Consider the following 23,416-nt stretch of genomic DNA (forward strand, 5'->3'; position numbering starts at 1 on the left):
AAAACCAAGGAGATTTAGAAAGTGCAGTGACGGATTTTTATTCAATTTTGTCGGAAATTATTCAGAAGGAAGTTCCTTTATTGCGAAGACGCCGTAGAAAACCCTGTTTGGATTAATAAGCAAATAACTAATTCAAAAAATCGTAAGCAAGAGGCTCACAAAATTTACAGGCAACAAAAATCTCGAGAAAGTTTAGAAAATTATTTGTATATTGTCAACCAACTTAATCAAGCCATATCCGCTGCACTTGAAGAGTACAACACAAAAATAGAAAATGATTTAAAATCTTGCCCTAGGAATTTCTTCAATTATGCTAAATCGAAGATGAAGTCTAACAATTTTCCATCTAAAATGACATTGGATGATAGAGCAGCTGATAATCCAGATGGTATGTGCAATCTTTTTGCTACTTTTTTCCAAGAGACTTTTACTAACTTTTCGGATAAAGATCGTGACTTAGAATATTTTTCTAATTTTCCTGATTTTACAAGCGATATCGGTGTAAGTCAAATACTGGTACAGGACATTTTAACAGGACTGAAGAATTTAGATTCCACCAAAGGATCAGGGCCAGATGGAATCCACATATTTTACTGAAAAACTTAGCTAATGAATTTACAGCACCATTATTTTGGCTATTCAACAAGTCGCTTGAAATGAGCAGGTTTCCAAAAGAATGGAAAAGATCGTATCTCATACCCATTTACAAGTCTGGTAGAAAATCTGATGTTCGAAATTATCGTGGAATTGCTATTATTTCATCCATTCCAAAACTATTTGAATCAATTATAAATGAAAATGTGTTTAGCCAAATAAAACATAGAATAACGAATACACAACATGGTTTCTATAAAGGTCGTTCTACTACAACTAACCTTTTGGAATTTGTAAATTACACTTTGAATGCAATGGATAGAGGTAACCACGTCGAAGCACTTTACACCGATTTTAGTAAGGCATTTGACAGACTAGACATTCCTATGTTGATTTTCAAGCTCAATAAAATGGGAATCGCTATGAGACTCCTCAACTGGATTGAATCTTATTTAACAGATCGCCAACAAATAGTTAGATTTGAGGGAAAAATGTCTAAACCTGTTCACGTTACATCAGGAGTTCCCCAAGGTTCGCATTTAGGTCCATTGTTATTTATATTATTTGTTAACGATATTTCATATGTGCTTAAACATCTTAAAATTCTGATTTATGCCGACGATATGAAACTTTATATGGAAATCAGTAGCAACAAAGATAGCGACATTTATCTGAATGAAATAAGTATATTTGATAAATGGTGTAGCAAAAGCTTACCTCAATTAAACGTCAAAAAATGTAATTTAATCACATACAGCAGAAAACGGAATACACCACAGATTACTGTCTCTTTAGGAAATCAAATTGTTCAAAAGTGCGATAATATTAAAGCTTTAGGTGTCATATTAGATTCTAAACTTAGCTTTACTGATCATTATAATACGATTATCCATAAAGCAACCAATATGTTGAGCTTTATTAAGCGTTTTAGCTACAATTTTCGGGATCCATATACGATTAAAACCTTGTACATTGCTTATGTAAGATCAGTTCTAGAATATTGTAGTATTGTGTGGTCTCCACATATAGAAACACATGGTGATAGAATCGAATCAGTACAGAAACAATTTATTTTATATGCCTTACGCAAATTAGGCTGGACAACGTTTCCACTGCCATCTTACGAGGCTCGATGCATGCTTATCGATATTCAAACCTTAAATGAGCGTCGCGAAATAGCCATGATTTCATTTGTCAATGATATTGTATCGCAGCGTATTAATTCCACCAATCTTTTATCATGTTTGAATTTCTACACACCCGCTAGACAGTTAAGAAATCGGAATTTGTTTGCATCAAATAATCATCGAACTAGCTATGCAAAATTCGGCCCAATGAATCGAATGATGTCTCTTTATAATCAGCATTGCACAGAAATTGATCTGACCATGTCGCGAATGAAGCTAAGACAATATTTTAATTCCTTAAGATATAATACAACATAGAATTAAGCAAACGTGTAGTCTACTATTGATTGACGAAATAAATAAATAAATATTGTTCGCAATGATTCTTCCAGGAACTCTTTTTAGATTTTGTCCAGAGATTAAAAATAATGAATAATTCTTGCTTTCAGGATTTTTTTGTAAATATTTCAAGATCCTTCAAAAAATATTACAGATAAGCGAATACGGGGCAACAATTTAAATCGCTGTATTATTTGAATTATTGTGATGGTGCATTAACTGTTTCATCGTTTTTATTGTAGTTTATATATACACGGGTAAAAATGCGGTACTCTAAAACAGGAGAAAGAGTCATGATTTCGGGAGGAAAGTGTGTTTTAATGTTATGAAAATACACCATGACCAAAAGTCATGAAATCATGAAGCATTTTACCGTAACGCCGGCTGTACGTTACTTTTTCAATTTTTAGCGAAGAAAAATGAATTCTCAAATCATGAAGCATGTATGCTGGAAACATGAATAAAATTCATGGAAACATAAGCACTATTCATGGATTTAGTCATCTGTCGTTTATGATTCCTATTTTTGATACGAAAAGTGGCAATTTCGGTCATGAAATCATGAAGCAGGATCCCTGAATCATGAACTCAGTTCATGAAAACGAAACATTATACGTCAATTTAGATCCTAGTTTATATTTGCCATTGGTAAACAAATTAAATAAAGATTAAAACTGTTACTGCTTTTATGCCGATAGTTTCGTAATAAACCGTGAAAACATTCCACAAATGTCAACGAGTGTGACATCTTTAGCAGGAACGCGAACATTCGGGGGTTGGATAGGTTTGTACGCAAAATGTTGTTTCGAGCATCAATTGAATTGGTAAATGGTCCCTGGGCTGGCGGATTGTATGAGTCATGGAACACTCCTTAACAACTCTGCGGATGTGGAAAGTGGAACTGGATAATCCGGCTGCCGAAGGCCTTTTGTGACCTGCTCTGTCATAGAACGTGGAGTATGCATCACTTTCGAACAGTTAAAATCGCCGACGAGCTTGTCAAGCAAAATCTTCGCACAAATTCAAACATTTCCTGGTTCTGCAAAGTCAGGATTAAGTAATTACATTGATTGTGTCGTGAAAAAATGCGAGAAATCACGAGAATTTCACCAAGAATGTCATCGACAGGGTTCCGAAGAATTTAAACTTTTTCAAAACAGAACATTTTTATAATTTCACTAGAAAAGATCACCGATCGCCATGAGACACGTTGACTAAGGTGAATAAAGTGACAGTTAGATTTGTGTAACGCCATGAGCATACGAACTCTTGCATAATAGTCACGATTTCATGACTTTTAGTCATGATATCATGAAACATAAAATTTTATGAAATCATGACTTTTTGTTCATGAATCCGGCAATGGATTTTTTTCCATGTATGCGTCTTCCTTTTTCCGAGTGGTTAGAGTCCGCGGCTACAAAGCCATGCTGAAGGTGTCTGGGTTCGATTCCCAGTCGGTCCAGGATCTTTTCGTGATGGAAATTTTCTCGACTTCCCAGGGCATAGAGTATCTTCGTACCTGCCACAAGATATACACATGCAAAAATGGTCATTGGCATAGTAAGCTCTCAGTTAATAACTGTGGAAGTGCTCATAAGAACACTAAGCTGAGAAGCAGGCTCTGTCCCAGTGGGGACGTAACGCCACAAAGAAGAAGAAGAGTATCATCGTACGTATCACTTTCCTTGGGCATGAAGTAGTAACGTACCAGCCACATGACAGACGAATGTGCAAATGGCAACTTTGGCAAAGAAAGCTCTCACTGTGGAAGTGCTTGTAGAAAACCAAGCTAAGAAGTAGGCTAGCCTAGGCTTTGTACCAGTAGGAACGTTACGTCGTAGAAAAGAAGACAATTTTCAAACTTGTTGTGTTCAATTTTCTTCACGCCGATGTCGCCGCCGCCGAAACTTGTTAACAACGTGACGCCGCCGCCGCCGGTACAAAAATGCCCTCACATCGCCGCCGATTAAAAATATTTCGGCGCACAGGTTCCAGCCCTACAGAAAACAACTTTTAAGTGGACCGTTCTGTAGTCACGATATCTTATGATTCCATAAGGATGATATGTAACAACATTCTAATGATGTTTTTAAAACCAATAATTGAAAAATAAAACAAAAAAGAAAATAGTTCGAATAGTAAGTGAAGAAAACAGATAGCTAGTTTCTTCACTTACTAAATAACGCGTTTTTCAAAGCTGGTTCATAGACAACTTTGATGAGATATTAGAATTAAACACGCTGGAGTCAGACTTAATGTCAACACACATACTAAGCTTATTTTACCGGAAATCGGTGAATTTCACCGTAAACTCAGCTGAACAGTTCGGTGAAATAAAACACCGTAATTTCGTCGGAATTTGACGGATTCCGGTGATGTTTTACCGAATACTGTAAAAATGTACGGTACTCCGTTTATTTATTTTTTACAATTTCTCATCGTAATAGGCTGTTTTTCATCACGCCAATCTGTCATGATACGGCCTACTTTCCTGCACTGAAGTATGCGGTGCGTCGTAGTTATCCAACTCGGCAAGCCTCGTTGGACAAATGTACGACTCGTGCTGTAAAAATCGTCATTCTGCAACTTGTTACGTAAACTACTATTTTGCAATTTCTCATCGTAATAGGCTGTTTTTCATCACGCCAATCTGTCATGAAACGGCCTACTTTCCTGCACTGAAGTATGCAGTGCGGGAATAGTCATTACGCAACTGAAACCAGTGCTGTAATGAATCATTACGCAACGCTTTCTCAGTACGCAACTGTTTTGAGTTGCGTAATGAATCATAACGCAACATTTTTTTTTAGAAATTGTAAAATAATGGTGAATGCATTCCGATATAATTTCTGATACCCTCAACTGGTCTTCTAAGAAATTGCAAAAAATGTTGTACTCGTTGTACTCTTCGTAATTATCCGGCAAGCCTCGTAGGATATATTTACGACTTGTGCTGTAAAAATCATCATTCTGCAATTTGTTCCGTAAACTACTATTACCGAACTGTTCAGCTGTTGAGATTTCACAGGAATCCGTAAAATAATTTAAGTTTGTAGGAAAAACAAAGCTCTAAGGGCCGATTTCTTCACCTTCGCTTAGTTCGTAAACCACGTTTACCCATACGATTAAACCAGGTTTAAGGTCTAAGCGGTGGTGAAGAAACCGCTTATAAGAGACAATTTCTTCACCACCGCTTAGGCCTTAAATCTAGTTTAACTATATGGGTAAGTGTGGTTTACGGCTTAAGCCGTGGTGAAAAAATCGGCCCTAAATCGATCAATTCAAAAGCTACAAAAAACTTTTGTTTGCAACGTTGCTTTAATTTGAATGGTCTTATTCAGGAGGCTGGTAAAGAAAAAGTTAACTTTCCTATATTGAGAGAACCGCATCCGTTTTTGACCAAGGCTTTCTTTTTGTTCTACCCATATCATTTCTCACCAACAACAGCAACTCATTTGAACATCTTTCTTCGATCAATTGCCGGTTACACATTTAACTTTTAGAACTACTTCTGCTTAATCACATGCGCCAGATCGTACTTACCGCGGACGCACTTGATCTTGACACCGGGCAAATCCTGCATCCTTCCGACGCGCACCAGCACGATGTTGTGCTCTTGCAGGTTGTGGCCAATGCCCGGGACGTACGCCACCAGTTCCTTGCCGGTGCTGAGCCGTACCAGAACGCACTTCCGGTTGGCCGAATTGGGCTTCTTGGGTTTCTTGATCAGTGTCTTGAGGACGACACCCTTGGCGAAGGGTTTACCGTCCAGCGGTTGCCGCGGCGGACGCTCCTTGATGTGCGGCCCGGTGCGGTGCATTTGGTTCAGTGTGGCCATCGTTCCGCGCTGCAGGAATGAGGAGAATGCTGAAATGATGGATAAGAGAGGGAAATTGGGAGGTTAGAATTGTTAAAAAGCTGGTAATCAATTTATTATGATAGATACTATAAGCTAGCAAAAGTATCAAATTGTCACATTTCCATAGGATTCGCATCCAAATATAGCGTTCTAGATGTAGTAATTTGAAACCTTTGGAATCTCTTGGTTATAAAACAAAATCACGACGTTTTTCTCCTACAATACTATTTGAAAAGGTATCTTATACATTCATTCGCGAAGTAAACTAATTGACTGGATCTTGTGCTTGAGCTTGATTGGTAATCCATGATTGCTACCCCAGTATCGCCAGATCAGCTGCGTTTGCACAAGGAACCAACCAGATGACTGCTTGGGACTAACAGACACCCAAGGCAACAATGACGCCTGCCACGTCAGAATGCAGACCAATGAGGGGAAGAGGGAGGACAATTGATGTTGCATTTAAAGCTGATCCACTGTAGACCGCATCTGAGAGAGACTCGCGAAGAGGAAAAATATCAACGTCATATGCAGCCCAGTTTCCCCTCTCACGAAACGTCAAATGCAGCCCCCCGTTTTTATGGCTGAAAAAGTGAAAAGTATTGTGTTCAAAGTAAATCATTATTGAAAATCTCAGTCAGCGGAGCAGTTTTTTCCAAAGTTGCTGATAAATCTAAGCAGAAGATTAATTATTTCTAATGTCTGCTACGTTTGCTGGCATGAAATTTTACTCAAACGGCTATTTATGATTCGATGTGATGCAAACTCAATCTTTTTTTGCTGAGAGGTTCATGTGAGGATTTGAACGGCTTGCGCATAATTGGTATAAACACAAAGTGGAATAAGAAAAAACTCAGCAATCACAGAAAAAGAAGACCGTCTTCGCGAGTCTCGTCTCAGGACCGCATATACCCCTGCATCTACGCAGTTCATGTCGAAAGGTATAGGGGTAACGTAATTTTATGGCAGAAAAGCTTATTTTTGGTTAGCAGACTGCCTGTGTATCAGGCGTAAAGGCCGGAGCACAATGGATACGTTGCGTTTTGCGTTTGAGTTTGCGTTTATCAATCCGTTTGATCCGGTTTGTACTAAAATGGAAAACGTACGCAAAACGGATAATCATCGCACAATCAATACGTTTGGTTGCAGTTAACCAGTTGAGATCAATTTCTTTTTTTTTTTTTCATTTTTTTAAAGATTTGCATCAAGTAGATGCTGAACCGAGTCGAATTAAACACCATCATCAAGGTTCCAGAAAAATCACAGTACAGTTTTGATTGATGCCTTGGAAGGTGTTAGGTGGGATTATTTGATAACTCCTCAATACTTCCAAGATCCCTGAAACAATGCGCAAAGAAACATAGACGAAATTCTGGAGGACGAAAGATTTCTAGAACCGATCCGTAAACAGGTTCTTGGCCAACAGGTTAGATACCATCTTTCGGGGTTAGATACCATCTTTCGGGGTGATATTGACCCACTCGGGGTGACTTTGGGCCACTATTTGCCAAATTGAAGTTTCGACGTTCCATGAAGTAGCGATGCAGATGAATGGAAATTCAAAATGCGTGAATTTACGCAGCGTCGACGCCATGGTGATCTAGCAAATGTGAGCTCTTGTTTCTATATTTTTCACTAGCGTTTTCCCACAATCTTTAACTTATTTCTTTACCAAATCCACCAGCAGTTCTATCTGTGATTCCATCATAAGTTCAATAAGGAATTCCTCCATGGATTGTAACATGAATTCCTACAAGGTATTTTACCAGGAATTCCCCCAGGTAACGCTGCAAGAATTTCTTTAGGAATTCTACCAAAATTTCTTCTTGAATTTCATTGGTAATTCCAAGTGTTCAATCATGATTTTTACTAGTGATTTAATTAGGAATTCCTGTAAGGATTCCTTTTAGAAATTTCTTCCGAAAGTTCACATGGAATTCTTCACGGGATTCCATCAGGAACTACATCAAAATTTCCTCCTTCATCAGGAGTACCTACTGAGATTCCATCAGTAGTTCTTCTAGGGGTCAGGAGATTTTGTGGGTATTTAAACACGAGCTCGTCCAGGAATTCCATCAGGAGTACTTCTCATCATTCTATCATGAATTCCACGAAGGATTTCATTTATTGGGGTTTCATTGGATGTTCCTCTAGGGATTAAACCGGAAGTTCCTCTAAGAATTCCATCGTAAATTTCGCTAGGGATTCCATCAAGAGTTTTTCTGGGGATGTCATAAGCAGTCCTTCGAGGGATTCCAACAGGAGTTCCTTCAGGGATTCCATCTGGAATTCCTCCAGATACTCCATCAGAAGTTTCTTAAGGAGTTTCTCCAGGGATTCCATCAGGAGTACCTTCCAGGACATCTTAAGGAATTCCTCCAAGGATTCCAACAAAAGTTCCTATAGGGATTCTATCAAGAGTACCTCTAGGATCTCCATTAGAGTTCTTATTGGGATTTTATCAGGAGTTCCTCCAGAGATTCCGTCAAGAGTTTCATCGGCGATTCAACTTGGAATTCGTCCTGACATTCTTTCAGAAGTTCCTTCATAGATTATATCAGGAGTTCTTCGAAGAACTCAATCAGGATTACTTCTAGGGGTTGATACTAAAGCTCTTCAATGGGTTTCATCAGGAGTTCCCAACAAACATTTTAGTCGAACGACAGTTGAACAACTCACTCTGAAGCAAATTTTAGCTGAATTAACTGTTGTTCAGCTACTAATGTTACTTGGGTTCCATCAGGAATCCCTCCAGGAGTTCTACTAGGGATTTCATCAGGAGTTCCTCCAGAGAATCCATCAGGAGTTTTTCAAGAATATCTTTAGGAATTTTTCCAAGGATTTTCTCTTGGAGTTTCTCCAGGGATTCCATCAGGAGTACCTATAGAGATTCTATCAGCAATGCCCTTAGGGTTTCCATCAGAGTTCTTATGGGGATTTTATCAGGAGTTCTTCCAGGGGTTCCATCAAGAGTTCCTTCAGAGATTCCACCTAAAATTCCTCCAGAGATTCAATCAGGAGTTCCTCAGAAACTATATCAGGAGTTCGTCGAGGAATTTCATCAGGATGTCTTCTAGGGATATCATGAGTAGTTCCTATAGGAATTCTTTTAGGATTTCCATCGGGAATCTTATCAGGAATTCCTCCTGGGATTGCATCACGAGTTCCTTTAGAGATTCCATCAGAAGTTCCTTCGAAGATTCCACCTGGAATTCTTCCAGAGATTATATTAGGATCCTCCATCAAAAATTCCTTCTGGAACCTTATCAGTAATTCCTTCAGAAAGTTCAACAGAAGTTCCTACAGAGTATCCATCAGGAGTTCCTCCAGAGATTACATTGAACGTTAGTTCAGAGATTTCAGCAGGCACTCCTCCAGAGATTCATCAGGAGTTCTTTTGAAGATTTCATCAGGAGTTCCTCCAGGGATTTCATTAGGAATTCTCCTGGGATTCCATTAGGGGTTCTTGAATGGATAACATCAGAAGTTCTTCTAGGGAAACGTTCGTTCAAGAATTCCTCTAAGGTTATTCTGGGCCCATCAGGTCATTTACCACGGATTCCTCCCGGAATTTATTGAGGAATTCTATCAGAATTGTCTTCCGTTGGTTTCTCTAGGGCATTTCTCAAGAGATTACTCCAGGAATTCTTCAAAGGAGTCCTCACAGAATACCTCAAAGGATTCCTCCTGAAAGGCCTCAAGGGATTTCTCCCAGAATTAATCAAGGGATGTCTCCTGAATTTCCCCAAGGAACTAATCTCGGGAGGCCTTAAGAAATTCCCCCCAGAATATTTCCAAGGATTCTCGAAGGTTATCTGGAATTCCTCCAGAGATTTTACCAGAAATTTCTTATAAGGATTTCATTTAGAGAATCCTTCCGGAATCCCTTATAGAATTAATCCCGGAAATCCTTAAGAGGTTCCTCCCAGATTTTTTTTAAGGAATTTTCCGTGGAATATCTCCAGACATTCTTGCGGGTATTCAGGAGTTCCTCCAGCGATTTTACTGGGTAATATAAGGATTTAACTAGTGATTTGGGAATCCACCAGTATATCCTCCAGTAACAGTCATATCGGGTATTTGACACCGTTTTCTTTAAAGATTCCACTAGTAATTCCTTCAGAGATTTCACCAGTATTTCCTATAATTATTTCATTATTAGAATTCCCGCCAGAAAAATATACCAGTGTTTCACCAGTAGTTCTACCAGAAAATACTTGAAAGGTTTTAACAGGATTTCTTTTTTTTTATTCGGGGGGGTTATCCTCCAAGGAATTCATTAAAAAATGTCCAAAGAGTCCACAAGATTTTTTTTCTGGAAAACCATAAATATTTCCACGAAAGAATCTATCAGGAACTCCACGAAGGATTGAACTATAAATTCTTCCTTTCTTTACCCTAGGTATTCCGGGAATCTTCTGCAAAGTTCCAACAGATAATTCCTCCAGGGATTCCACTTATATTTATTCAGATTATTAATCAATGGAGCAATATCTTGAAAAATCCTTGGAGGAATCACCAAAGAAATCACTGGAGAAATTCCCTGGAGAAATTCCCAGGGAATTCCCTGGAGAAATTCCTTAATATAACTTTGGAAGAACTTTAAAGCAATCCCTGAAGGAGCTCCTAAAGGGTTATCTAAGTCGATTCCTTATGAATTCCTTGGACAAATCGTGAAAAAAATACTGAAAGAAATTGATGGATAAATTCCTTTGGGAATCCTCGGAAAATTTTTTGGTAGATCCTTGAAGTAATTTCTGAAGGATTCCCAGGCGAATGCCTCGTAGGGTTTCTTCAGGGGTACAATGAGGAACTTATAAAATAATTCCTGGTGGAATTTCTGAAGCAACTCCTAGCGAAATTTAAGAGGAATCCTAGGAGGAATGCGTGATAGAATCCTTGGAACTAACTTCTAGAGGAATTCTTGAAGAAATTGTTATAGCAATCTCTTCAGAAACTCTTGGAGGCAGCCTTGAAGTAAACCCTGAAGAATTATTGAAGAAATCACTTGAGGTTTTTTTTAGATTGATCTTTAAAGGAATCATTGGAGGAAATACTGAATAGTTTGTAGAGCAACCTTTGAAGGAATCTCTGGAAGAATGCCACCTGAAGGCATGCCTAAAGTTTTTTCCCCGGAGGAATTTCTGGTGGAAACATCCAGTGGAAACTTTTTAAGGAATTCCAAAAGCATCTTCTTAAGGAATTGCAACAGAAACTTTTGAAGGAATTTCAGAAGCATCTCCTCGAGGAATGCCAGCATCAACTATAAAGTAAATTGAAAAGCAACTTTGCGAGAAATTTCAGAAGAAACTCTCGGAGGAATTCCGAATGAAACTCTTAAAAGAATTCGATAAGCCACTCCTTGGGAAATTCCAGAAACCATTCTCTGAGGATTTCGAGAAGGAGCTCTTGAAGGAATTCCAATACAACAACAACTTCATGAGTAGTTCCAGCAGCATGGTAGAATTCGAAGAGCGTTAACGTGAGGAACTCCAATTTGAGAAATTTCAGAAGCAACTCCTGGAGGAATACCAGGAGGATTTTCTAAAAGGATCCTATAAGTAATACCATAGGGAATTGAAAAAATCCAGGGGATCTCCAGAAGAAACTTTTGAAGGAATTCCCGAAACGACTCTTTGAGAAATTCCTGAAGCAACTCCCACAGGTATCCCAAGACGAACTGCAGACAGAGTTTCAGAAGCAATTTTTGAAGGAAATTTAAGAACAGTTTTATTCAAGCAGGACGGCCAAATGCAACTTCCTGTGAAATTCCAGGAATATCCACTAAATTAATTCCAGAATCTACAACTTTAAGATTTCAGAAGCGGTTTATATAGTAAGTGTAGAAGGAACTTCCGGGAAAATTCCAGATAAACTCAATTAGAGATATTTAATTTTTTAAAAGAACTCTTCAAGGGTTTCAGATAGCCCTCTAGAAAGAATTTCAGAAGCAACTTCAGAAACAATTACAAAAGAGTTTGTTTAAAGATTCCAAGAGGCAATTTTTACAGAATTTTAAAAGCAGCTCTTGGAGGAATTTGAGGACGAATTTCTTGAACAATTGCAGAAAAAACTCTTGAAGAAATTTCTCGAGTATTTCCCAAGGACGCCTTAAAGGAATTCCAGGAGACACTATTAAAGGGACTCCAAGAACAACTTTGTAAAATATACTCAATGCAACTTTGTGGGAAGACCTTCTGAAGGACATCCAGGAGCAATTATCTAAGGATCTCTAGGAGAATCAATTTTAGGAATCAAAGAGGCAGCACTTGAAGGATTTTCTGGATCAAATTCGCAAAACATATACTTCAGAAGAAATTTCTGGAGCAACTAATTTTTGAAGGAAATGCAAGAGCACTACCGGTAAAAATTTCGGTAGCAACACTTGAAAAAACTCCAGAAGCAACTAGTTGCGATTTTTCAAAAGCCTTTTCTACAGGAATTCTAGATGTAACTCTCGGAGAAATTCCAGTTGGAACTCATGTAGGACTTCCAAAACAAATCTCGGAAAAACTCCAGAAGGAACTCTTGAAATCTTTTACAAGCAACTTTTTACAAATTTTCAGGAATTGAGGAGCAACTCTTTGTGAAATCCCAGAAGCAACTCCCGGAGGATTTCCAATGGGAACTCTTAAAAGAGTTCCAGAAGCATTTCCTTAAGGAAATCCAGTAGCATCTATTGATAAAATTCTAAGAACATCTCCATGAGAATTCATAGAAGCAATCCTTGGCGGAATTCCAGGGGAAAATTTGGGAGGAATCCCAGAAGCAACACTTTGAGCAGTTATAGACAATACCTTCTGGGGAATTCCAATATAAATTCTGGAAGGAAGTGACTGTCTTGAACGATACCCAAAAGCTACTATCGGAGGAAATCCATAATCAAAGAAATTCTTAGAGCAACTTTCGGCAGAAATCAAGTAGGAATCAACTCTATGAGAAATTACAGAAGCAACTCTAGGATAAATTCCAGGATGGTTTCTTAAAGTGATTCTAGAAGTAATTCCTTGAGGAGTTTCAACGCAACATTCGGGGGAGTCCAGGTTGAACCCTGGAAGGAATTTCAAAATCATCTCCCGAAGCAACTTCTGAAGGAATTTCGATAGCGTTTATGTGAGAATTCCCAGACGCAACTCCTTTAGAAATCCCAGAAACAATTCTATGATGAATTCCAGAAGTAACTCTTGGATAAACTCTACTAGGATCTTCTGAAGGATTTCAGAATCAACCCTTGAATTTATTTCCGAAGGAATTAATGAAGGAATTTCAGAAGCAACTCTTTCAGCAAGCAATTTCCGGAAAATACTAGAAGAGATTCTAGAAGCAAGAATTCCAGTAGCAGATTTTTGAAATAATCTAAAAGCGACTCGTGGAAAAATTCCAGAGGTTCTCATGAAAAACACCCAGGATTACCTCTTTGGAGAATTTCTGTAGCAACTCTTGTAAGAATTTCAGAGCATTTCTTGATGAAATTTTCGGATATAATTCTTTGAGGAATTCAAGAAGCATCAATCCAAGAAATTGCCTCTGAAATTTGGACTGCCAGAGAAATTCTAGGAATTACAGAAGAAAATTCTGGCGAAAATTGAAAGAAAAAATCAATGTTTAATTCCAGAAAAAAAACTCCTTAGAAGCCTTTTAGAAGAAATACTTAAAGCATTTTCTGAAGCAGCCACAGAAGGAATTCTAGTAGAAACTTCTGAAAGATTTCCATTACAAATAGGAGAAATTCTAAAAGGAGACTCTGGAGGATCTTCTAAAATAAAATCAGAAGTCATTTTTTGATGAATTTTTAAAGCAACTCCTAGGAAAACTCTTTCACAAATTTTTGAAAAATATCCAAAAGAAATCACAGAAGGACCTCCTGGAGAAATTTACTAGCAATTTCAGAGTCAACTTCTCTAGATTAGGTCAGAAGTAACTTCAAGAGGAACTTCTAGAGAAATGAGAGAAGCACCTTCTTGGTGAAATCCAGGAGCAGCTTTCGAATAAAGAGGCATTTCAGAAGGAAACTCTAAAAAATACAAAAGGAATTCTTAAAAGAAATCAAAAAGATTTTATTGAAAGGAATTAAAAAGAACTCCAGAAAAAAACTCCTAGGGGAACTCTAGAAGAAAATCTAGAAGCAATTTCTGGATTTATTGTAAAAGGAACTCCTAGAGGAATTCCAGAAACAAGCCCTTTTAGAGTTATAGAATACACTTCAGAAAAAATAACATTAGCAACCCCTGGAGGAAATCCAAAAGTTATGCCTATAGGAATTTCAGAAGAATCTACTGGAAAATTTCCAGAGAAAACTAAAACAGGGATTCCACACACAACTCTTGGAGGAACTTATAAAAATCCTGTAGCACCTCCTGTAAAAATCCCAGAAGAAACTCATGAAATAATTTTAGGAGGAAATCATAGAAAAATTCCTGAAGTATCTCCTGGAGGATTCACGGAACCAATAGTATCGTTAATTACGAAGCATGACCCTCGTTGCACTTCGCTACATGGTCGTTTCCTTTATCGACCAACGATGAATAGAACAGAAATAGTTTAGAAGACCATAGCTATCCGCAACATCACCAACAGCAGCATCGACTCCATGCAGGAAATGTTCTTCAAACTTCACGGTTAAATTTCACTGTGATGTTCATCACCGCTTCTGTTGCAGCCGAGATTATGCATTGCCCACCAACGAAAATGCTTATCTCACCAGCTCCACAGATCCGGTTGTATTTTATTTAGTGAAAATTGAACTAATTACGTACAAAAATCACTAAACTTAACAACCGTACACTGTAGAAACCGATAAAAACAAACAAGCTTTCCGTAAACTCAAGCGCAAGATTTGAAAATTTTCTATTCTTCCGGATGACTATGCGGTTGAGTTTGCGTTTAGTACAGTTTAGTACCAAACCGCAAAGTCAATCCGGATGCATTGTGCGTTGGCGCATATGATCCCGTCCATTCAAAATAGCTGTCAAAAAAACGGATCGTCAACCGGATCCATTGTGCTCCGGCCTTAAGAAAAGGCGTGTTATAATGATGAAAGAATGGAAGCGTAGAGGAACGGTTTCTAGTCCGTCTAGCAATTGCAATGAACGAATAGTTTTATGCGTGGAAGATTGAAGCAAGTTATAGATACAACTGCAAAGTATGAGAAAAGTGGTGGGCCTGAGATAATATTATTGAACTGGTTACTCAAATCGGTTCTATCGATTGCTAGACCCCGATTTTCAGCAGTCATCAATTGGTTTAACTTGAAAACGAATTTATTTTTGCTGTGTGCAATACAAATAACCCAAGGAAAAGAGAGATACAACAATTATACAACAGAATAAAACAGATGAAAAAATTAACTTCTGTGACCAAAGAGTGAATGTATTCTAATTCAAAATAGCATTCAAAATATTGTTATTAAATAATCTATTGAAGTAGTACCTACATACTGCATGAAAAAACGGAAACCGAATCAATACATGATGACCGATATCTTCCTAAATCAGAAGATGCACCTTGTTTGTCAGTCATCTGTCTCGGCATCCGCCAGCTGATAACGAACTATCTAACACGAGAGCAACAGACCAAACAATGGAACCTGATATCGATGATTACTTAAAATAAACGAAACATAAATCTGGCAATTCAGTGCCGTGTGGCAGCTGGTGAACTCAGGATGGTTCCTTGGAAAATTGTCTTACTGTTTGCGATATTTGGCGGCGCGTTCGCTGAAAGACTATTCCCAACTGGAAAGGTTGCAGCCCCAAGAAAATACATAAGTGATGACGAATCGCTACTAGAGGAAGACGATGGAGGTTATCGGCTTCCGAAGGAGACCGCACCTAGTCATTACACAATCCAGCTGAAGACTTCAGTTCATCAGGGAGATATCGATTTCCAAGGTGTTGTGGACATTCACTTGGATGTGGTCGAATCCACGGATAAGATCGTGGTCAACAGTCGCGGATTGGACATCGTATCGGCAACTCTGTATAGCGTTGAAGATGGCGAATTGGTATTGCTTGAGCAACCCCTCGAGACCTACGATGAACAAACCGAGCAACTAACCTTCCAATGCTCGTCAACTCTTGATCTCGGCAGCTATGTGCTGACCATCGACTACACTGGACAACTGCAATCGTCCGGCAGTGGATTTTTCCGCAGATTCTACCGAGATGAGAACAACAACCGTCACTATCTGGCAACGACCCAGTTCGAACCAACGAGAGCCCGCATGGCGTTCCCGTGCTATGACGAACCGACCCTCAAGGCTACCTTCACCGTATCGATAACTCACCACGTGACGTACAACGCAGTTTCCAATATGCCGCAGGATGGTCCCGTGGTCGTCGACTCCGAGGATCCAGAATTCGTAACGACCACCTTCCAGAAAACCAAACGAATGTCCACGTACCTGTTGGCTTTCGTGGTGTCGGACTTTGAAACTCGACAGCTGGGAAGTCAGCTGATCCATGCCCGGCCCAATGCCATCGACGAAACCGAATTCGGTCTGGTATCGGGTGACGCGATTCTGGATGCTCTGGGTGAGTATACCGGAGTGTCGTACTACGACTACAAACCGAAATTGGCGCAGATTGCGATTCCGGACTGGGGTAGCGGAGCCATGGAGAACTGGGGTTTGGTGACCTATGGGTAAGTTGCGAAGTAGAGATGAGTGAGTTCTGAACGTTCTTTACCCGAATTTCAGAGAACCTGCACTGCTGTTCAATCCGAAGGTCAGTACATACCGCACAAAGACCGGCGTTGCTACAACCGTAGCACACGAGTTGGCTCACCAGTGGTTCGGAAATCTGGTAACCACCGACTGGTGGAAGTACATTTGGCTGAACGAAGGATTCGCTAACCTCTACGGATACTACGGAGCCCATCTCGCTTACCCCGACGAGAAGTACATGGATCTACATCAGATACAGGCCGTTCATCTAGCCCTGGCACAGGATTCTACTGAAACCACGAGACCCATGAACTGGAATGCGAACACTCCAGCGGAAATTTCTGCGCTGTTCGACACCATCGCCTATTACAAGTGTAAGTATCAAAAACTCTTCCGTTGAGCCAAAGTAACCTAACGAATTCCGTCTCCTTCAGCTGGCAGTGTACTGAACATGTTCCGCATCATTTTCGGAGATGAAGCCTGGCGCAAAGGCCTGAAAACGTATCTACTGAATCGCCAACTGGATGTTGCCACCGATCTGGATCTGTACGAAGCTTTGCAGAGTGCACTCTCCGCTGAGCGATCCATTCCGACCACCATGACTGTGAAGGAGATCATGGAAAGTTGGACGAACGCAGCGGGATATCCCGTCCTCAACGTTCGTCGAAACTACCGAACCAATGAAGTCATCCTTTCCCAGCAGCGCTTCTTTTCGGACAAGAAGGTTCCAAACGAGCACCTTTGGTACATTCCGTACAACTATGCCGATCAGAAGAACCAGCAGTTTGAGGTGGATCAAGTCAGCTGGCTGACGAAGCGAGCTGGTAGGATCCACGTCGACGTTAAACCCGAACAGTGGCTGGTCTTCAATCGACAACAGTTCGGATACTACCGTGTGAACTACGATGCTCGCAATTGGGAAATGCTTACGTGGGCCATGATCCACTATCCGGAGAGCATTCATCACTACAATCGCGCCCAGCTGATCGATGATGCCTTCAACCTAGCTCGGGCTGAAGTCCTTGACTTCAACGTGGCCCTACGTCTGCTGGCTTCGCTGATCAACGAAGAGGATTACCTTCCATGGGCAGCAGGCGATAAGGTGCTCCGTTATCTGCACGGAAAAGTACGTGGCACAGACTTGCAAGGGCGCTTCGAATACCTAGTTCATACTTTGATTGGAAACGTCTACATGAAGCTGAAGGTTGAATCCGTTGATGCCGACGAGTCGTTGAAGGATAAGTATCTCAAGCAGCTAATCTCCACGTGGGCGTGTCAAATCGGATACGTGGATTGCTTGGAGAAGACGCATGCTGCACTGAAGGCTGCGGTTGATGGCAGTATGGAAGTTCATCCGGATGTTTCGACGGTAGTGTACTGCTACGGTGTCCAGCACGCCTCGGACAACGAATTCCTGTGGCTGTACAATCGCATGGTGGATTCCAAAAACGAAGCCTACCGCTCGCTGGTAATCAGCGCCTTGGGTTGTGCCCAGAACAAGGATCACCTGAACTCGTACCTCTCGACTGCGATCGGTTCCGTGTCGGAGATCAACTATTTGGACGCCGAACGACCCAGGGTCATTCAGGCGGTGTATTCGAACGATCGCTACGGCGTTGACGTACTGATCGACTATCTGAATACTGCGGCGCTGGCGGACGATTTCGTGAACAGACTAGGTCAATCGACGCTCAACAGTGCGATCAGCAATATTGCTTCGCGTACAAATACGGAGGAGGAGTTGGATCGGTTGAAGGGATTGCTGGAAACGCTGGGATCACACGTGCCGGAAAATGTACGCACTGCTGCCTTGACAACCGTCCAGGCCAACTTCGATTGGCGCGACAGCTTGGAGGGGGTGATCGTGGCCGATTTTCTCGAAATGAGCGGCTGGAAATGATTATGATTTATGTGGAAATAAATACATTCTTGAAGAAATGTGTTTGAATTGGAATATAAAAAAATTTGCCATATATTTGTAGATTTGCAAGAAATCTAAAGTTACTAGTCACGCCATCGCCGGGCGCATTGTAGAGCTCTATTTTTGTCGGTCTTGGGGGATACTTCTCCAGTTGCCCCGAACGTTTAGGGATGTCAGGTTCTCTTCCAGTGCGTACAATACGCTCGTGGTCTTCCACGAAGTCGCCTACCTCTATCTGGTTCCCTGCTGAATGTTATTTTCGCAACTTTTCCGACATTCGCACTAAGTGACGAGCCCACTGAGGACTGCCGTATTTCAAACGCTTAATAATATTCGCATCTTTATACACTTGATACAACTCGTGATTCATGCGTCTGCACCACACCATTTTCGAGTATCCCACTGAGTATTGTCGTCAGCACTTTGCGCTCGAAAACACCTAAATCTTTCCGGTCTGCCCACTTCAACGTCTACGCTTCGTGCCCGTTGAGAGCCACTGGAAGAATCAATGTTTTATACAGAGTGAACTTTGTTTCCGTTTGCAAGTTTCAGGACCGAGATCCATAGAAACGTCGTTGTCATATGTCACAAGTGTTCCAAGGTAAACCAATTCTTCAACCTACACTAAAAAGTTTACCTCCATCTCTATCTGCAACCATGTACTTCATTTTGGTAGAACTAATGGTTAGGCCTATCCTCGCTGTCTCCCTCTCCAGAGGCACCAAAGTATCCTCCAATGATCTGTGATCGATTCCAATAAGGTCGATATCGTCCGCAAAGATATCCTATTAGCGCCTTCGATTACAATGTCGAAAAGTAAATTCGAAAGTGCGTCTACCTACTTCAATCCATCTAACGTCACAAACGGGGTTGACACCTCGATTTCGAACCATCCAGCGTAGCATGTATCAGCCTTATTAGTTTCGCCGGAAAACCATGTTTTATTCACTAAATCGTACGCTGCCTTGAAATTAATAAACAGTTGGTGAGTCTGCAAGTTATACTCCCGGATAGGATCATTCGCAAGGTAAACTAGAGAAACTCGACCAAGATCTCGTCTTTTCCAGCACCCTTACAATTTCTCAGCTTGCTGATAGCTCTTTAAGCTCTCCTATAGTCGGTGGGTCTACAGCTTGATCGTCATCATCAATGTTCATCTTGTTTACGTTTCCATTTTCACTGTTCAACAATTGCTGAAAGTGCTTCTTCCACCAGGCAGCCACCACCGTTTCTTCGAGCTGCTTTTACTTCTGCGGTGGATTCGCTTTTCTTAGGCTCACGCTGCCCTGTACAGCTCTCTGTTTTGTCGGGTGCCGGCCACAAGCATACGGCTTCTGTCACTCTCTGGCACTCTTCATCGAACCAGTCGTTTCGTCTTCGTCGTTGACCAGTGCCAATCACTTCCCACGCCGTTGTTTTCACGTCTTCGTAGATAGGGTCCCGCAGGCACCCTAGATAGGTGTCTCCAGAAACGTTGATTATTCCTAACTGCACGTCTAGCTGCTGGCGTTATTGTGCAGCTACGCCATTAGACGACAAGCGTTGGAAGCGCAGCGTTCTGTTAGTTCTAAAACTCGGGACGCTGAATAACCGCGTCCGAATTTTAGATACAACGAGATAATGATCCGAGTCGATATTAGCGCCTCGGAAGGTCCTGACATCCATGACATCTGAGAAATGTCGCCCATTTTGGTCTATTTTAGAGCAGATATCGCCACTTTTATTTTCATGAAAAAATCGAAATTAAAACACAAATTGTAAAAAATAGGTATCTTCGATTTTTTTAAATTTTTTTCTGTAAAATTTCAATGTAAAACCAGATGTTTTAAGCACAGTTTCAACATGGTGCAATCTAAAATAAAAAAGTTTTTCTAAGAGCAACTTTTGGTGCATTTCTGAAAATTCAATTTCTGGCCGTAGAAAAGACGTTTTGATGCTGTAATATGATTCTTCATCCAAAAACAATTCAAAATGCTAATAACAATAATCTTTCTAAAACTAGCCGTTTTCTAGATATTTAGGATTCAATTAATATCATAAAACTTAAGAAAATACGCCCGTTTCATAAGTTACTCCAGATGCTCCACCAACAATGTTACGTTTATGTTTTTCCACATTAATATCCCATCTACTTTTTCTTTGACATTTAAACGGTTGGATGAACTGTTCGAAAGATACAGGATGATTGTTGGAATATTGTTGAGAATTAATATAAGTATTACCACAGACAAACAGACGTAACACTGGATAAATTTCCATCGCCCACGAATTTAACGATCAGTTTAAAATACAACAGTTGTCAAGTTCACAACCAGAGACGCGTGCGTCGCTTTCCTTCGTGTTTGACATTTCACACTACCGTCACCTGTTGGACATGTGGCACAAAAAGTTATTTCGTTCAATAAGCTCACTAGATGGTGGTAGTATTTGTGGTCGAGAGAATTTTGTGGAAAATGTTCTAGGTGTTACTTCTGTTTGTCTATGGTATTACGATGGAAGATGATAATATGAATGATGTTAAGGAGGGGAAGAAGGAAAAACGTCTTTAAACTTCTTAACCTTATTTATTTATACTCACGATTATTGTACATAATTTTAATATTTTTATTTGTTTTAATGTATATTGGTATAGAACAAATATTGAATGTCAACTTATTTGATTATGTTTTTACGGAAATGGGTACAAAGCAATGGAATTTCTGTGTTCCTGCAATTAGCTTTGCTTGTTGATGTATGTTACTTAGTTCTTCTGATCCTTGTTCGTAATCTCCCTGTGACACAAAACAAAATGACAATTTTGTCAGGTATTCTTCTCTCCGCTTACTAGCCCACTCATACAAAGATTTTGCATTAGTGATTGGATGCTCATGCTGTCTTGCCAGACTAGCTCTAGTAGCCATCCTTTTCAATGTGCCACCATGTGCAGTGGCAAAAAAATGCCATTCTACGTCAATATCGTATTTATTTTAAATTGCACCATGTTGAATCTGCCCTTAAAACATGGGATATTAATGTGGAAAGAGATAAACGTAACATTGTTGGTGGAGCATCTGGAGTAACTTATGAAACGGGCGTATTTTCTTAAGTTTTATGATATTAATATAATTGAATCCTAAATATCTTGAAAACGGCTAGTTTTAGGAAGATCATTGTTATTAGGTTTTTGAATTGTTTTTGTGTGAAGAATCATATTACAGCATCAAAACGTCTTTTCTACGGCCAGAAATTGAATTTTCAGAAATGCACCAAAAGTTGCTCTTAGAAAAACTGTTTTATTTTAGATTGCACCATGTTGAAACTGTGCTTAAAACATCTGGTTTTACATTGAAATTTTACAGAAAAAATGAAAAAAATCGAAGATACCTATTTTTTGCAATTTGTGTTTTAAGGTTTAATTTCGATTTTTTCATGAAAATAAAAGAATTTTTTTTCAGTGTATATTTTTTTTTACAAAGCCTATTTGATTGTCTATCATCCCTCCTCAGACACTTTTTCTCTATAACAAACGGTTTCCGAGGTACATTTGTTTTTAAATGGTGATGCTAAAACTACTTACGCCCTTATCAGAAGTTACTCTTGATTTTAAATGGTCTCTCCACCAGTGGAAAAAACTTATTCTATTATATCGAAACTATGTGCAAAATTCCATTTGAATCCAAGGTAGTCGAGTTTCAATCGTTTACCGATTTGGCGTGGAACCGCTCTATAACTTGACTGCACCCTTCGGAATACAAGTTCATTACCGGCAAAATTAGGCCACGCCTTAAATAATCTAAACTTTTCGCAAAAACTTCCGCGCAACACATGAGAAACACCTGTTAAACAAGCAAACTGTTGCTAGACCATGTTTTCCTTGTTAGATGATACGTAAGGTGAAAATGTCGAAACAAACAAAATTTATAGCTGTCATACTTTTAATGAAAGTAGTTTGAAACATAACATTAAAATTGGCATTTAGGGAGAAGTTTCAAGAGTTTGTTTGAAAAGTTTCTGAAAACATCTTGATAAATTTGTCTTTATTGCTATTCGCAAGGGACATTTGCAGCAAATGTTGTCGTTTCAAAAATGTTGAACGTCAAACAAGGAGTGAAATGCATGTTCATTGGAACGGCAATGAAACTTTATGAGCCTTTATTGATATGCAACTGAACTAGAACCAGGTAAATTACAGATGCTTTTATTGATACGTGCTTGAAACCATTTTTGTAAAACATCTCTTTAGAAGATGTTTCACGTGCTATTTGGGTAGCCGCGAGCCATTATCATTGGCCTTCTTACCGCGCACCGCGATTTGCGCATTTGCGTCGCCGATGACTTTCTTGACATCTTGTTTTGAGATTTTGTAGATCTTATCTAAGCTTTCATAGAACTCATCCTCCATGTCATCGGGCTTATCCTTCGATGGCGCATATATGCTGATCAGCCTGTAGTTGAAGAACCTGCCCTTCATTCTCAACACACAGATTCGGCCGGTTACCGGTTTCCACCGAATAACTCGCTTCATCTGCTTCCCAATCACTATGAGGCCAACTCTACTCTGTCGCCACCGTTGTAGTAGATGCGGTACTTGAATAAAGTGTTAGCGATGGGATTCATCGCTCGGAATTCACGCGTTCTCCGGTTTTCGGCCAGCGTATTCCCTGGATAGCTGCCACGTTCACGCCGACATTCCGCTATTCACGTGCCAGGAGCCGTAAAACCAATCCGTTTGGTCTACTTTTGGATTTCTTGGTTGTCTTACCACGTATCTGCTCAGCAGGTTATGGGCCCAGAGTTGCAGGAACTTAAATAGGTAGTGTGTGTGTTGTACATTGTTAGCAGTACAGTGTTTTGGAGCAGTTTGTGACGAGCGAGCAAAAAGCATGGAGTTTGCGAAAATGAGTTTCTAGAGACTGAAGGGTTGTGGAGAT

At 39.9% G+C, this 23,416-nt stretch overlaps 2 protein-coding genes across 2 annotated transcripts in view; one reads left to right on the forward strand and one right to left on the reverse strand.

The window, feature by feature from the left end:
- Positions 1 to 5,514: 5,514 nt before the first annotated feature.
- LOC5570208 (40S ribosomal protein S12, mitochondrial) overlaps positions 5,515 to 23,416 on the reverse strand; it is a 154,418-nt gene continuing 136,516 nt past the window's right edge. The window contains exon 3 of the mRNA XM_001658930.2: positions 5,515 to 5,930. Coding sequence (XP_001658980.2) covers positions 5,569 to 5,930 — 362 coding nt within the window. The 3' untranslated portion in view covers positions 5,515 to 5,568. The remainder of the gene's footprint in view (positions 5,931 to 23,416) is intronic.
- LOC5570209 (aminopeptidase N) lies at positions 15,541 to 18,530 on the forward strand. Its single transcript, XM_001658931.2, has 3 exons — positions 15,541 to 16,563; positions 16,619 to 16,959; positions 17,020 to 18,530. Exons 1-3 carry the CDS (start codon positions 15,587 to 15,589, stop codon positions 18,483 to 18,485), a joined length of 2,784 nt encoding a protein of 927 aa, XP_001658981.2. The 5' UTR covers positions 15,541 to 15,586; the 3' UTR covers positions 18,486 to 18,530.

Source organism: Aedes aegypti, chromosome 3, assembly GCF_002204515.2.
Source record: "Aedes aegypti strain LVP_AGWG chromosome 3, AaegL5.0 Primary Assembly, whole genome shotgun sequence".
NCBI classification, from domain to species: domain Eukaryota; kingdom Metazoa; phylum Arthropoda; class Insecta; order Diptera; family Culicidae; genus Aedes; species Aedes aegypti.

Coding starts and splice junctions, on each gene's coding strand:
- LOC5570209 (XM_001658931.2), top strand. CDS start 15,587: ATGGTTCCTTGGAAAATTGTCTTACTGTTTGCGATATTTGGCGGCGCG. Junction 16,564..16,618: donor TGGGGTTTGGTGACCTATGG/GTAAGTTGCGAA, acceptor CCCGAATTTCAG/AGAACCTGCACTGCTGTTCA. Junction 16,960..17,019: donor CACCATCGCCTATTACAAGT/GTAAGTATCAAA, acceptor CGTCTCCTTCAG/CTGGCAGTGTACTGAACATG.